The sequence below is a fragment of the Phyllostomus discolor genome, chromosome 2 (genome assembly GCF_004126475.2).
Source record: "Phyllostomus discolor isolate MPI-MPIP mPhyDis1 chromosome 2, mPhyDis1.pri.v3, whole genome shotgun sequence".
In the NCBI taxonomy this organism is placed as follows: Eukaryota; Metazoa; Chordata; class Mammalia; order Chiroptera; family Phyllostomidae; genus Phyllostomus; species Phyllostomus discolor.
In genome coordinates, this window is record NC_040904.2 from 24,102,674 (window position 1) to 24,119,350 (window position 16,677).

The window sequence follows — 16,677 nt, forward strand, 5'->3', positions numbered from 1 at the left end:
GTGCCCTAGACTGGGAATTGAACCAGTGACCCTTTGGTTTCAGGGCTGGAGCTCAATCCACTGAGCCACACCAGCCAGGGCTGTATTCTGTATTTTTAAAAAGGGAAGTTCTTTGGATAATTAAAGCATTGTGGAGGACATTTCATTCCTGAAAGGATGGAACTTTGAGTGACTACAGGTAAAAGATACTTAAAAATCACCCAATAGCAGTGTTATAACAAAACTAGCAGCAAACATGAATTACATACTTTGAAAACCAGCCAAGTAAAATGTATACCTGCTAAATCTAATTCCTTTTTTTTCTTCCTTGGAGATGTGGCCCAAACTATATCTTCTGATAGATCCAGGGGTATTACTTTCAGCATTTATTTTGTCTTCAAATGCCTGTATTTTAACTTGGAGCTTTTCATCGTCGTCATTTTCAGCCACAGTGAGCTTGGTTCTTTCTAGCTTCTCAGGGAATTCGATTTCAGTGCTGGTTTTTCTCCTAAAGGAATTAAAATCGTTGCATTAGATGCTGGTCACATATACCCTTCAGAAGAGCATTGCTCTCTAACTGCTTTTTATTCAAAACTGAAAACATTACCTGATAAATTTTTATTAGTCATTTAACAAATATTTATTAATACCTGTGAACATAGGTCTTTGAAATTGTTTCTATAGCTTATTCTGCCAGAAGTTTAGAAACATGGATGTTTATATCAACTTTGTATTAGAAATACTTTGAAGGATTCAGAGAATAAAAAGCAGTTTTTAAGGTCACCTACCATATTCTGTTTAGCTCTCCAAAAGTAAGGCTTTCATATAAAATTTGTGCCAGACATTTTCTAGAAAATTTACATGCGCTGATCTGTCTGTACTGAAATTGATAGAATAAGAACATTTCAAATGGACAGTATAAACTCATGGTTCTGTTAATTTTATACAAATCAATGTGACTCTTTCATCTCGTAAAGCAAGGAACATCTTATGTTGGATAAAGGAAGTTTTCCATGAATGATATTAATAGTTCTAAATATCTTCAATAGCAGAATTTTTAAAATACTCTGTGGGTCATTAAAATCACCTCCTTTAAAGCAGAGGCTATTTGTGGAATACCTCTGAAAGGGCAAACACAGTACCTTGGATAAATAATGCTTTTTGGGAGCTACGGATAAACTGCAGAAATAGCTCACTGGTGCTCACAAAGGTGCTGAGTGATTACAGAAATGCAGTCTGCATTTATCTTCCCTAACCCGCCTCCTAATATGAGTCTGCCTAGAGCTACTTTAATTTTTATTTATCATGTGGGGTTAGGATTAATTCTCTCTTTTTATGTATAAACACAAGGGTTAATAATCCCTAGAAGTCTATTCATCAAGATGGCTTAATGATTCTGTTGCTTTGCCTGGGTACATTTACATGGCTCTTTTAGCATTTTTCCTGGAGGCTGAGGAAAAGACCTCAAACTTACAGAAATATCCTGACTTTTGCAAACATATGACTACTTTTCCCTAAGGGCCAAAGTAAACCTGGAGTAGTACTTAGGTGAGGGTGAGAAAATACATTTTTTTAATGGCACTGCTTTTTAAAGAAAAACCAAGGCAAGAGGGCTGGTGACATTTTTTTTCAGTTACATTCCACCCATTCTGGGGCCCCGTCTCTGGTCATCACTGGGGAAGGCTAGTTGGCAGGGTTGGATCCTGCAGCTTTTGTGGCTGGCCAAGAGAGAGGTCCTGGCCTTAGGAGGGGGGTCCTCAGTAGTCAGAATCCCCTTGTTAGTCCAGCCCCGGAAACATGTTCACAGTGCAAGCTGGGAAGAAGAGCAGGTCATCCATTAGGTCACCGGGACATTGTTTACTGTCCAATAAATTATTTGCTGACAAAACTTAAATACATTTTTAAATCAAATTTTATAGGCTTCTTATGGTTTTTTCATACATAAGGCAAAATGTATTACCTATACCATGCTTGACTGAAACATACACGAGTTGATTTCAGGAATCGGTACATGGGAGTAAGGGCTCATCATGAACACGTTTCCCTTTCTGACTCATATATGATGCTGGCTGCCCACATGCAGAAGGGAGGCTTGGATACGCCCCAGCCAGAAGTGGTTTCACTTCCCGTTACGGATGCAGCCAAGATAGTGCTGTCATTGGACAGTATTTTACAAACCTTGATGATTACCAAGGTTAATGTAACAGATCCAATACGCCCTCTCAAGATGAGGCATTTTGGGAGTGTTTATTTTCCAACCATTTCTCTGGTTCTTTATATTTAAAAAATGAAATGTGAGTAGGTTTCCAAAAGTCTGTTTCAGACATTGCTATAGCTGTGGTTATCAAAACTTAAAAGTCCGTAAAGTGCGAGGTCCACCCCAATATAAGCACATCAGATATTGAGTATTACGCAAATTTTTAAATCTCGAAACATGAGAGTTGTTCAAGGAATAATTTCTCATGAATTTACTAGTTTTCTCTTTGTCGTAAAGCTCTGGGCTGTAACAGCCATTGAAATAATAGTTTTATTTCGGGGCTGGGTTTGGCCGAAGGAAGGTACCAGCAGGGCACTGGGTGGAAGAGGGCGGTGAGCCTCCTGGCTCCCTCTCCGCCAAGGCACAGTTCCCCCACTGAGGCCACAGCTCGTCCTGAAGAGCGTGTAGGAGAATGTAACCTTTCTGTTCTTTTTTTTTTCTCGAACAATCTCCATCTCCAGTGGCTGTGAGTGGTCCCAGTGATTGTCCCCTTGTTGGTCACTGTGTGTCTGTGGGGGCCTGGAGCGAGGGGGCACTACTGTTTCTTCCCATTGAGCCCAGGTAGCTAGGAGGGAGGTTTCAGACTCTAGATCCATTTCTTGCCATCTTTTCCCCCAGCCTCCTTGGGCCCAGTGGAAGCGAGTGGTAGGGGCCCTCTGCCAGCTTCCGGAGCTCTGGCTGAAGACCGCTCCTCCAGCCCTAGTCAGGGACAAAAGCTGAAATGGTGGTCACCAGTCAAGCCTAGGAGCTGGGGCCCTGAAATCCAGGTAACCTTTGGCCTCAGGGGACACTTAGTACCCTACCAGCTGCGAGGGGCCACTGTGTCACCTGTCTGTCACTGCAGTGCCTGTGCCAGAGGCAGAGAGGTGAGTCCTTCAGAGCTTCCTGGCCAGCTCTCTGCCCTGCTCCGGCCCCTTGGCTCCCTCTTTCACTCACCCTTTCCTTATTCTGGCTGATATGCCCTCTCCTTATTTAAGTCTCTTCTTGCCCCCTTGGGACTGCATGAAAAAAAAAAAAAAAAGAATTGCCTGCTCCCACACGCCCCCCGCCTAAAGGAACCATCAAATTTCACATGATTATAGTAAATCTTCCTAGATAATTTTATTGGATCAATTTCTGATTTTTTAAAATAAAACTTTCTTACTTATGAAGATCTTGTATCTGTTGTACTCTTTATATCAATTTTCCCATCTGTGAAATGGGGACCATAATGCACTTAACTCATAGGGTTGCTGGGAAGATGAAATGAAGAGAACCAGGGTGAAGACCTGTTCCCATCACGTAACAGGAGATCAATAGACATTAGATTGTATTATTATTATTAATTGCTTTTATTATTGTTGCTGCTTTGGCATTTAATCTGCTCTGTGTGTACTTTGTGTTAATGCATGAAGAAAACATCAGTGGCTGGGACACAGGCTGATAAATATTCCATATCCCAAGGGAAGTGACGTCCCTGGAGAAGGCAATGGCATCAGACTTCAGGAGAGGACAGTCACACTGTTCCCTTTCCCTGCCTGGTCTCCTGAAACCAGGTATTGGTTAGTAAGCCATGGTCCAAGTGTGTCAGAGTTCTGCCAGCTGGGGGCGTGACTTCCTTCTCCCTCCGGCTGGCTGTCACATGCCTTGGAGGGGCCTCGGGGCTGAGAGATGTGACGATTTATCCCTGGATGTCCACCAAGAGGGCAGGGCAGGTGTCTCAGGGAGTTGGTGGGTAGGGTTGCCAGGGTAAATACAGGATACCCTGCCAAATTTGAGCTGCAGATAAATAACAAATTTTTTTGAAAATTTTTAGTATGTCCCTCATGTAATATACTAAACATGTATTATACTGTACTAAAATGATTTTGCTGATCACGAAAATGATTTGTTCTTTATCTAAAATTTAACTGGATGTCCTGTATTTCTATTTGTTAAATCTGGCAACCCTATTCCTGGGAAACCCCTGCAGCTTGGTGGGCAGGACCTGTACCGCTCAGCTTCGTTCCCCTGTGCCTGGCCCGCACAGGTCCCTGAAGTGTTTGTGCAATAAACGAACTCAGACTATGCTGATAGCTGAAGCCAGCCTGCACACCCCCCCCCCAACCTTCTGAGTTCTAGAATATGCTCATGAAGTGCTGGGCACTCTTCCTGGTCCATGGGAGGTGGTGTCATTGGATAAATATCAAACATGGAGAGAAACAAGGGGCACGAAGGGGAGCAAAGAGGCCCTTATTTGCCAAAGGGCCGAATAAGAAGGGTGGGAAAGCAACAATGAAGTGTCTGGGCCAGAGAAGTGGTCTCTGGTTATGAGGCTGATGACTAGAATTCTCACCACAAAGACTTTCTGTTATACACAGTCTTTATTGTTTTCCTGATCTGGAAATTTGTATAACACAGGAGGCAGGGGACAGGGGTAGTAATGAAGAGTCGTCAAGGCAACCAGAGCTGCAAGGTTGGCCAAGGAGAACTTGCTCTCACCGGCCATCACTCCCCCTGCGCTGGTCACACAGCTTTCCTGGCAGGGAGTTAGGGCAAGTTGCGATTCCAATAGGTTGGAAGTTCAGGAAATGGTAAATACAGGATACCCTGCCAAAAGTAGATAAAAGTCTGAGCTTATCATAAACATTCACCGCTTCTTCTCCTCCTCTTGGTTTTTAAATTTTAAAGAATTGGAGAGAATTTGTTCACAAAAAAAAGGCCTTTTCCAGAGATAAACTCTGCATTCTAAGGAGCAAGGAAATGCACCCCAAATGTGAAAAACTGGTGGAGCCATTGGTCCTGTTTGGGGTGGAGGCCAGTGGGTTGGGGCTATTATTTCTATTCCATTTGTCACTTCTAACTCCAGGAGTAATTTTATGGAAACCTTTGTCAGAGTTCTATAATCCCCTAAATATTAACTTGGCTTTAACTCAACACACCATATTACAAGGGGCTCAGATGATTTCCAGTCTGAATGATTTCTGGTCTCTGTTGCCAAAGTCAAGTTTTTAAAAATACCTCTAGGGGTGCCTGGGGGAGGCCTAATTACCTCCCCCTGTGTGAGCGGGACTCCCCTTGGAAACAAATTGGTCCTTGGGCAGCTCTCTGCTCTCACTGAGCTGGGAGACGAGACTATAAACTGGCAGGCATGGAGAGATTGGCAGCCTCTCTTCCTGGCTCCTTAAATCAAAGAGAAATACTACTAGTTAATGTTTGATGAATTTGGCTTACAGTCCCATGTCCAGGACATGTACTCCTGCAAAGTTAACCTTGTTAAAAGAGAAGTGGGAGGATATAATGGATCAAATCCACTCGAGAGCCGTCAGTTCCCAGGATGCTACGCTCATTACTCTTCAACAATTTCTTGGGTCATCAGTCATCATAACAATGACAAGGATGATCCCCCTGCCCCACAGTGCTATTATCTGTTTTGGGATTAGAGTGAGTGATGCTGCTGGACCACTATACTCACATACTAAAGAAAAAGACAATGATAAATCTAGGATCTTGGTACTCTATCCTGGCTCAGACCTGCTTGATGGGTAAGAGCAGAGACCAGCAGGAATCCAGTGATGTGGACACCAGAATGTGGGCATGCCACTGGGAGAACTTGGCTCAAATGAACTGACTACAGTTTATTTCATTCACACAAGATTTTCAAAAGGGGGTTCAAGAAGAGATGGTTGTGGGGAAGAGAACTGAACATGGCTTTATCAGGAAAAGACCTGGGTCCCTGACTCCAGTATCCTGTTTGTCAGGGATGTGGCAAAGGTCTTTAAGACTCCATGGGGCATTATTGTCATTGAACAATGGGATTAATGACACTGCATCACTAGATTGCTGAAAGTGTTATGTAAGGTGATGGATTTGACTATGTAGCCTATGCAGAATGGGCATGAAAAAGTCAAATGGTAAAAACCTGGGTGGCTGTAGCCCAGTGTGATGTTTGGTCTGTCCATAGTGGTTTGTCCTAGTGACACCAAACCTGGAGGATGAGCTGCTTCTGCTCAAAGGCTCAAAGGCCTTTTCCAGTCACTCACACCACTGCAGCCTCCTCCCTACTGCAGTCCACACTGCAGAGCGTGGACTAAAGGACAGGGATCCTCTCTTCTGGGTGAGCATACAAGAACTGGGATGTGGAAGGAGCTGATTTTTTAAATTTCTCTACTCCATGTATAAATTCTGAGCAACTGCAAACATAGAGAATTTCAATTAGAATAAAAGTTTAAAAGCTCTGATATGAGGGAATAACCACTCAAATGCAGATGCTGTTATTTGCTCACTTTTCATTCAACTGCCATGAGGGGAATAGGACATGGAAAAACAAGGAGCCGGAAGTGCAAAGCCCCTGCCCTTGCTACTCAAAGTGGAGGTGCTGGACATCAGCATGACCTTGGAGGTTGTTGGAGACGCAGAATCTCAGGTTCTGCCCAAGACCTACCAAATCAAAATGAGCATCTTATCACAATCCCAGGTGTCCCACTGACACATGCAAGTTTGTAAAGCACCAGCCCAGACGGTTAAAAAAAACAGAACCTGAAGTGGACCGGGCCACAGGCATTTTCCCTTGATCAGGCAAGGCACCTAAGGATGTCATTCATTCTGCTGGGAGGTGAGACTTAAAACAACGGGGGCAGTATTCGGAGGCGGTGCATGGTAAATTGCATGCAGTTCCCAGTCCGTAGCTGTGTCATCCTTAAGACTGTCGGGTCTTGTCAGTTTTGAGGCAAAGGTATCTTGTCAGTTTTTGCCACCGACAAACGCTGGCTCAGCTGTCCCCCAGATCTCTCGTGGAGACCTCTGAGATGGGAACAGGCAGACTGGAGGAACAGGGGACTGAACAGAAGGCCTCTGGATCCCGCTGAATGGCCATCTGGATGGGGCACAAGTCACAAGAGCACCTGTGAGTTGTAAAGGGGTATAAAAAGGTAGTAACCAGGGGTGAGAACTGTAAAAACAGTATGCTCCTCTTTTTCTAGCCTCACTTTACAGTCTGGGAACACGAGCTGGTGGCAGGGGCTGGCCATGGGGATCGAGGTGGCGGCACCTGCGTGAAAATGAGCACCGGGCCTGGGAAGGGCAAAAGTTCGCATGTGGCACTATCCAGCTTTTGAGGCTGGAAGAGCAGGAAAATGGTTAACTTTTCCTCTGTGGTGCATCTTTTCATAGACTCCAGCCCAGATATGACATCCTACCCTATTTTTAATAGGTAGAATAGCTACCCAGAAATGGAGAAATACAGTCAAGCACACTGATGACTGAGCTGGAGTAGAACTCTACACATGACCCTGTGCGTGTGGGCAATTCCTGGTCCACCTAGAATTCAGCATGTACCTGCTGCAAAATCTAGCTGATGGCCTTCAGGCTGCCAACTCCTAAAAAGGCCACCTTTTGCCTGATAATAAACGTGAATAACATTAACAACGGTTTTTCCTCAGCTGAGCCATTCCACAATAGCTGTATCTAAATCATGGCTGGCATGTTGTGTATTCATTACTTTTCACTTACTAAATCTCTTTCTTTAGGTCCCAAAGGAAAGTTTGGGGAGCAAAATATTAATTATTAAAGAAAGTTCTGAGATTTTTCCAGGCTCAGCTGCATTGAGGATCTAATACAATGCTTCTCAAACACCTGTCTTTCAGTTTTTTAATTTTCGTATGTCACAGGCCAATATTTTTGTAAAAGACAGTAAAAAAAAAGGGCAGACATTTTATTACCAGAGAAATAAAATGAGTGAAATAAAGACATCGTTCATGCATTTGGGTGTTGCAGCAATGCCAAACTGCTACGAAAGTTCTAAACTCTTATTTTCAAACTCTGTGATAATCTTGGTGCAGGATAGTAAGGAACAGTTTGCAGATGGGCTCTGGTCCACAAGCTACATGTTGAGTAGCTGTGGCCTAAGGGACATGCACAGTGACATCCTCTACTCAAATGCCCACCTGAGCAGGGTACTGATGCTGTAATATTTACTGAGGGCTTTCTATGAACAAGGTGCTCTCTGTTCTAGTCTGCTACGGGTATTGCTTCTCCCATAACCCAGTGGGGCGGGCCCTAGTACTCTCTCCATTTACAGGTGGAGAAGCTGAAGCACAGCTTCATGACGTTGAGTAACTTACTGAAGGCCAGCCAGTAAACCCAGCATTAAACTCTGCTTCACAGCCTTCTCCCACTACCTCTCAGTAGGTGTTCGGTTAAGGTGACATCTGAATCTACTTCAGGAATAAGTAATACTTATGGCACAGGTGGCAAACACAAGGCCCATGGACTGAATTCAGCCCTCTGCCTTGTGTTATCTGGCCCAGCACCTTGTTTCTACCCAGCGGCAGTGCTGAGCTCCTGGCCCCTAGTTAAGGAGTAGTTACATTTATACAGTCCTAAAATTATATTTGGCTTTTTGAAGGCAACCACAAGTCTTATGTGGCCCCCACTAAGAACGAGTTTGACACCCTGACTTATGGGATTGGTGATAGTGTGGTAACCAACCAGAATGATTTTGCTTTAATATCTCTGAGTAACATCCTACAGGAACAGACACCAGAACAGAAATGGCATCTAATCACAGAGCAATGCTCCACAGTGATCTGAAACGTGAATTCTGGCATCCCCTTCACCCAAAACTGAAAAGATGCTCAAAACCCAGGAAATGCCACGCAAATAGCATCCTCAGAGCTCAATCATGATTGATACCAAAAAGGAACAAGGAGCATCGGGGAACCAAAATAGCAAAGAGCTAGGTCATGGGGTCGAGTAAGAACTGTTTTAGCCTCAGCTGTCACCTCTCCACAGCGGCTGGAAGGGTCAAGTGCCTCTCACCTCTCTCCCACAGCGCGGTCTTTCCTTTCCTGCAGGCTAAAGCTTTGGTGTTCCTGTCTCATGTGTAATGGGAAACCAAGCCATAGGAGCTTGATGAAAAGCTGTTCTCTTCAGTGTCTCATATTTTGAACACTGCTGTTACAGGGAAGGGGTCTGGTTCCCCTGGAAAAGCTGTAACTGTGCCACTCCCCTCCTGGCAGGGCTGCCCTGCCCCCAGGCCCAGCCCCAGCCCTCTGTGTCCACGCTTGCAGAGTCAGCCCCTCTGGGGCCTCACACTTCCTGGGCTTCCTTCATTGTCTCCGAAGCTGGTAATGATGTCTCCCACCTATATCTCTTGCTGAATTCCTGAAATACCTTTATAGACCTTCACATCACCATAAATGCTGCTTTAAGGAAGGACAAATGGTGGAGTAAATGAACAACAGATGGAACGTAAATGGTACCACATGTCAGACTTAACCTCTTTAGTAAGAAGAGGGGCAAAACCCCCAAACCCTTCCTTCCTTCCCTATGCAGGGAGAAGTAACAATAGGCACAGCTACAGCCACAAATGACTGTTGTGATGTTCCTTTTACACAAGTGACCAGCTCAGACCTCTCTAGAGTGGAAAGACCTACATATTATTTATTAAAACTCGGGTTACCTTGGTGGGGTGAACTTTCATTTAGCTTTTTCTAAGCAGGGGGCAATGCTGACCAGAATGTCATATGTTTTTAATTATGCTCCCGAACCTCCTCGTGTACGTTCCCTGAGCCAACAGTTCCTTGCAAAGAATCAATTTCTCTTTGTATAAACACATCTTGCCTAAAAAAGGTGGAGTTCTCATAAGCACTTTTAAGACTATTTTCTTTCCATTGAGCAAATATTCTGCATATTAGCTCCCTCAAGTCTGGGGGACGCTGGAGGGGCACAGGAAAGATATCTAACACTCAAGGCAGGACCGTGAGTGTGGGCGAGTGGGGAAGCAGTCAGAGCGGCCGTAAGCTGAGGACAGAAGGTCTCCATGGGCAGGGGTGAGGGGGGAAGACCTAACTGGCAAGTGGAAGCAAACTGGAGTCTTGGAGACAGGCAGCCTTCAGGGGAAAGAGAAGCACAAACGGGGCTTTCTAGAAGGTAATGATAAGGGTTAGTGGGGTACTACTTTCAGAAGGAAAAGGCAAAAGTCACTCTTAACATTCCTTTAAATTTCCTTTGAATTATCCATTATGTACTATGACCACTGTACATCTCATCCACCCTAAAATTTGGGATCCATTGAACTACACTGTAGGAAGGAAGGAAAGGAAACTCCATGAGCTTATATCTGGGCATTTACACTATTGCCTGCTAAGAACTATCAGGGACTTAGAGGGGAGTAGGAATTGGGGAGGGAATTTTATTTTATTTTTGCCCGTCTTCAATGTTTACTCCATTATGCCTCTGTAATCCTTACATATATTTAAAGACTTTCTTGCTGTGAGGATTAAACAATATAACAGTAAATGACCCCAGCATGGAATCTGTCGTGTGGTGGGAGCTAGTTAAAAGCTTGATCAGCCTTGACCAATGTGGGTCGGTTGGGTATCCTCATGCAAACCAAAAGGTTGGCAGTTTGATTCCCAGTCAGGGCACATGTCTGGGTTGAGGGTTCAGGCCACAGTTGGGGTACGTTCAACCTATAGATGTCTCTCTCTCTCTCACACGGATGTTTCTCTCCCTCTCTTCCTCCCTTCCTCCCTCCACTGCTCTCTAAAAATAAATAATAAAATCTTATTAAAAAAAAAACTTGGTCAGACCACCAGACACAGTCTTCCTTGCAAAATTATACAGAAGAACTTGGCCCCTCCACTCTCTGCAACTTCTGTTGTGGACTCAGTACAGAGACATCATTCTTAGGCTCTTGGACGGTGCATGCAGGGACTGCATATGACCCAGAGTTAGGTTCAGATGGGACTCCCAGGATGTCAGGATGGGGACTCTGGAATGACGGGTCGCAAAGGGTCTCACAGCCTGCAAAGGGTCTTTGCAGGCCATGTTGCTTGTCTGTCCGTTAGGGCCATACATCAGCTCAGATCCCTGGCTCTCCCTTGTCATCCACTTCTTTATGTTCCTTGCATGAAACTGAGGGTAAACCAAGACGCTGGGGCTACTCCAAGGAGGGCAGATTTCCTGGAGCCCTTCTCCTGTGAACAGGATCTCCTTCATTCTGTTTTCCATTCATTCTCTCCCACAGAAAGTTTTATTTCTCTCCCTCCATCTGTCATCTCTTTCCATGTATACCGAAATCAGATTTACCCTACACAACTGATGCTGACTATAATTTACTTTTCATTCTCTTTCCCACTCCCCCTCCAAGGCCTGATTCTTAAAAACAAAAAATAAACACAAAATCTTACCACTACTACCACCATCACCACCAAAATAACAACAACAACAACAAAACCATACCCCTCATTTAACTGAGCCAGAGGTTTGGGAAAGTTTTCATTACAAGCTTTGTGCTAAAAATTTTCTTATAAGCAACTTTTTCTTTTACGACTTTGATGGCTTTGGCTAAGGTGTGACAGGTGGATCTGAGGGAACTGTCACCTTGCTCCTCAAGTCCCCACTGTGGCCTTGGACTTGGGGCTCCGCAGGGACCCTTCCTGCTCTCTCTCTTTGCTTTCCCCTTGTACCTTTTTCCTATTGCCATCCGTTCTCCCTACTGTTTCTCATTTCTCCTATTTGCTTCCCGCCCCTGCCTTCTTTCCACAATTTCCACCCCTCAAAGTTTCCATCCCCAACTGGGGCCTGAGCCGAACCTCCTACTAAGACCACCTATGACAAATTGTCCCCAACTCCGATGATGCCTGATTAGAGCAGCCTCCCTGGCGCCACATGCACTTGGCAAAGGCACCTTCTAGTCTCCGATCATTGGATGCTCAGCCAGTACACAGTTGCCAGAAGTCACCTTCTCCTTCCCCAGCTTCCCCTGGGTCCTGGCAGGCAAATACTTCGATGGATAATGGCTGCCCAGAGGACTACTGAAGGCTCACACAGTTTCAAACGGTATCAACATTTCCCCCTATTTCAACACATTGTTTTAATCCACCATTGCTGTTATCCCCCTTCTGCTTCTCTGGAATTAATTTGAAAATCTAAATGCGTCCTGTTCTTCAGCCTCTGTTGGTTTATTATTTAGATAGAAACATTTTTTTCCATCTAAGTCACAGGAACAAGAAAGGTGCAAGTGTGCTTACCTGGTGCATTTAGTAAAGCTCACCCAGTTCATTCAGACTCATTCTGAACAAAGAAGGCTCCTACCTGCTTCCGTTTTTCCTTCTCTCTAGGATGCTAATTGTTTTTCTTTTGATAATCTTGTAGTTTTGGCCTGAAGTCTAAAATCTGGCCTGCTGGGCTGTGTGTCAGATTTGTAAATTAGATGACATCTGTTTTGAATTTTATCATCTTTAATTTTCTTTTAAGCTCTCTTCACTTATTTATTTCCTCTCCAATTGTAAGGATCAGACTTTGCTGGATGCTTTAGACAAAAGTGTTGACCTTTCTGTGTTAGGGGGCATGGATTAAAATTACTGAAGCTAAATGGTCACAATGAAGGCGATTCAGGGAAAAGATGTTGGGAGAGAAGCCTTAGCAACCGGCCCAGAGAGGATGAGCAGTCAATACAAAAGGCTGGCTGTCCACACCAGCATTCTCAAGTTCCCACCGAATAATTATCATCGATTAGAAGGAGATTGACAGGGAGGGTTGAACTGGGTGAAGTATTTTGATTTAAAGAGGTGGAGGTGGTGGCAGTGGCGGTGGTGGTAGTATGTGAGGTGACTACTGACCTTCTATCTCTTCACATTTAATTTTCCTCAAAAATAATAAAGTCGGGAGAAACTTAAATGCATTCTCATACACGAAGACTCATATTTTGATAGTGAGACCTTGTTTTTTTTCTCCTATCTACATGCCTCCTAAATTCTTCTTTTCATGGGGAAATTGTCTATTGCTTATTGGATTGGGCTTACTTATTAAGGATTAATTTCCCTGTTAGAATGCCTAATGTAGAACATGTTTTCCCTTTATATAAACCTTTGTCATGCGTATAACCTCACAGATGTCAGCTGGCCTCTCGCAACTTTGCGTTTGTAGAGGCGACAGAGAATGGGTTGCCAGCCGGCCGGTACACGTGCCTGGTTTTCACATCGGATACACATGTCAGTCATCACTGGCAGGAGAAAGAGCAGGCCGGCTGTGCACCAAACACAGAATGGCTCCCCCCAACACCAGCTGTAGAGACTCTAAACAAAATTTCCAAAACCACACCATGAAAATTGGCCAGCAGTGAATTGTGCTTGCATGTAAATGACAAATCATCCCTTCCTGAGGCTGGGTCTGGATTTCTTGGATGCTGCTGTGTTTGGGCTGTTGCTAGGCAGGTCATAGGTCTGTGAAAAATGCTGTTTTTGAATGTAATATGTATATAGCCATGGTTTTCAACTAGGGGCAATTTAGTAATGTCTGGAGACATCTGTGGTTGTCACAACTGAAAGAGAGGGCTGCTACTAGCATGTAGTGGGTAGGGGCTGAGTGTGCTGGTAAGTGTTCTATAATGCACAAGACAGCTTCACAACCAAGAATTAATCAGCCCAAATTGTAATAGTATCAAACCTAGAAACCCTGGTATGTAGGCCTCTACAATGAACAAGGCAATAATAGATTTTTATGTGCTCAATCAAAACTGTGGTGTTGAAAGAAAAAGGTACTTTCATTTTGTCTTCCTTGGATGAACAGCTACTGTTGACTTTGATGACCATTTTGGCCAGATAGTGTTCTCTGTTGTAGAGTGTGCTAAAAGGCCCTTCCAGATTGGCTTGCCTCCTGCTGCTTCTTTTCTTGGTTGTCAGCATCATCTTCCAAGTGTATTCAGTCACTCAAACTAGTATCTCTGGGTTTTCATCCACTGTTCTCCCCATTCTCCTCACCATACATTTTACTAGTGATCAATCCCTCATATCCCGAGCTATCTCATTATAATGATCTACCCTGACTTCTTAAGTTCCCCACCACCAACCACAATTGAAGGAGCCTATTGTTAAGTTTCCAGCACTAGCATCCTGGCCACTCTCACCCTCTTGCCAGCCTGCTCATTCAGTGCTCCACAATGTTAGCTACTTGCTCATTCACCTAGTCCTTTGGAGAGAAAAATATTCCAGTGCCTACTATCTATTAATTTCTGTGTGAGGAGCTGTGATCACTCCCCAGATTAAAATCTTTCCAAGCTTCCATGTTGCTGACAGGACAAACTCCTCACTTCTTGACACAGTGTGTAAGACTTCTGATAGTCTGCCTTTGACCTAAGTTTTCAGCTTAGTCTCCTATCCTAGACCAATGACCTCGAACCAGTCACATTGAACAAATTGTTTTTGCTTAGTCCAGGACACACACTCTTAAGCTCTTTTATGCTTGCATGTGAGGAGTGTCCTTCCTATTTGCAGTGTTCTTTCTAATCCTATCTGGGGTACTCTCATTCATCCTGTGCAATCAGATACATAGCACATGGACACTACTCAGTAAACATGGAATGAATTTAAACTTTATCTTCTCTGTGAAACACTCTTCAGTTGCCTGGCTGTTGGTCAGTATGCCTCTCATGCTCCATAGCTCATTGTATGCACTTCTGTGAAAGCCCTGTCACATGCCCTGACTGTGAACCCCTTGAGCGATGGTGTTTGAAAGTACTCCGTATTTAGATAAAGCTCTTGTGAGTGTCATAATTTACTGAGAAGTCACTCTAGGTTGAGATAGTGTGTCTGGCTTTCTTTAGAAAGCTTAAAGCCTGCAAAAGAAAGTGTAGAAGGCATCTATTTTATGCCTCCACGAGTTCATGACAGATTCCTGAGTCCACAGTAATTCCTGCTCACCTGCCACTTCTGGGCTTGGCGGTTTCCAGTTGTCGGGTAAGGAGCTTGGCAATGGCAGTAAAGCTGTTGCTCATGCGAAAGATGTCTCTGCTCTGAGGACCCAGGATGGAGGAGAAGGTGTCTGTGATGCTCTTAATCTCCAGCAGGAGAATGTGGTGAAATGAGTGCTCCATGCTGGCCAGCTGACTCACCAGGAAGGGCAGGCAGCTCCTGGCTCTCTCCTGCCAGGGACAATGAAGAACATGTACAAGCATTGGTGGGAAGGTAAGGCACGACAACCACTATGAAAAACAGTGCAGAGATTTCCCAAGAAATTAAAAATAGAACTACCATATGATCCAGTAATCTCACTTCTGGGAATGTATACCCCTCTGCCCAAATGAAATCATTATCTGGAGGAGATAGTTGCACTCCTATGTTCACTGTAGCGATGCTCACAGTATCCAAGACTTGTAAAAGTCCACTGACAAATGAATGGTTAAAGAAAATGTAATATTGAATACATACATATATATATAATTGGAATATTATTCAGCCACAAAAAGAAGGACATCCTGCCATTTGCATAACATGGATGAACCTGGAGGGCATTATGCTAAATAAAATAAACCAGACAGAGAAGCACAAATACCACATGGTATCACTTTTCATGTGGAATCTGAAACAAACAAACACTCATACAAACTGAGATGAGAAAAGGGGTTGCTAGGGGCTGAGGATGGAGGAAATAGAGAGAATAAAAGGGTACAAACATAGCTATAAGATAACATGTTCTGAGGACCAAGTGTATAGCATGGTGACTATAGCTGATAACACTGTACTGTGTAATTGAAGTTTCCTAAAACGTGGGAGGTGATGGATATGTTCATTAACCCAGTAGAGGAATCATTTCACAATGTGTGTATATCAAGTCATCACATTGTACACCTTAAATATCTTATAATTTAACTTGTCAACTATGCCTCAACAAATTGGGGGTAGAAAGAACAATGAAGAACAAAGGTCTACATTTAAAAGAAAAGCAGGGTCTCATGACCTACAGATGCCAATTCTATGGCAGTTTACTTAGAGAGTTAGCTGAAGCTAAACAATAAGTTTCATTCATAGTGCTTCTAAATTGGCTACTTTGAGGTTTAAAATTTTTCCTGACCTCCAGGAAAACTTTTTTAAAGTAAAACTTTTTTTTCTGTTACTCCTTTCTTATAAATATGGAAATAGACTCATTAATCTATTTTGCCAGGTCCAAACCTCTCAACCATCATTAATAATCTTACCCCACACATCTGCGCTTCCCAACTTTGTGTTCTTCCCTGGCCGGTCTCCAGGCCTGTGACTCACTAGCTCTGCACAGGAGAGGCCTGGTCAACGGTACCCCTGATCCATCCATCTGTCTCGTGATGCCATGCATCAAACCAGTGTCCAGAGTTTGCCTCCTCTCCACAAGGCACGCTAACTCATTTGTTTACTTTAAGAACCTTTCAACATGTTCCAGAGCTCATGTGCTTGGTCAGGCGAGTAGATTGTATTACGTCGCTTTAATCAGGTAAACTCTCGTAAGTGGCCTGAAGGAAACTGAAGATGAACGACAACACAAGCAGTGCAGTCACGAGTGAATACCAAGAAAATGGCTCAGCAGACATTATGTTTTATCCGCATCAAAACTCCTCAGCCTCCATATTAGGGGGTGACATAATTTAATCAAATATGACCAGGGCTTATCCAAAAATTGTTTTCAATGATCAGGAAGGTCACTTGAAATATAGATGTGTGCTCAGT

At 43.9% G+C, this 16,677-nt stretch overlaps 1 protein-coding gene across 3 annotated transcripts in view; it reads right to left on the reverse strand.

Moving 5' to 3' along the window:
• Positions 1-16,677, reverse strand: part of VEPH1 (ventricular zone expressed PH domain containing 1) — a 200,510-nt gene that overhangs the window by 88,968 nt on the left and 94,865 nt on the right. For all 3 annotated transcript variants that reach the window (XM_036017603.1, XM_028505107.2, XM_036017602.1), the window contains 2 exons: positions 14,902-15,122; positions 278-487 (listed from right to left, as the gene is read on the reverse strand). In XM_036017603.1, coding sequence (XP_035873496.1) covers positions 278-487; positions 14,902-15,122 — 431 coding nt within the window. The remainder of the gene's footprint in view (positions 1-277; positions 488-14,901; positions 15,123-16,677) is intronic.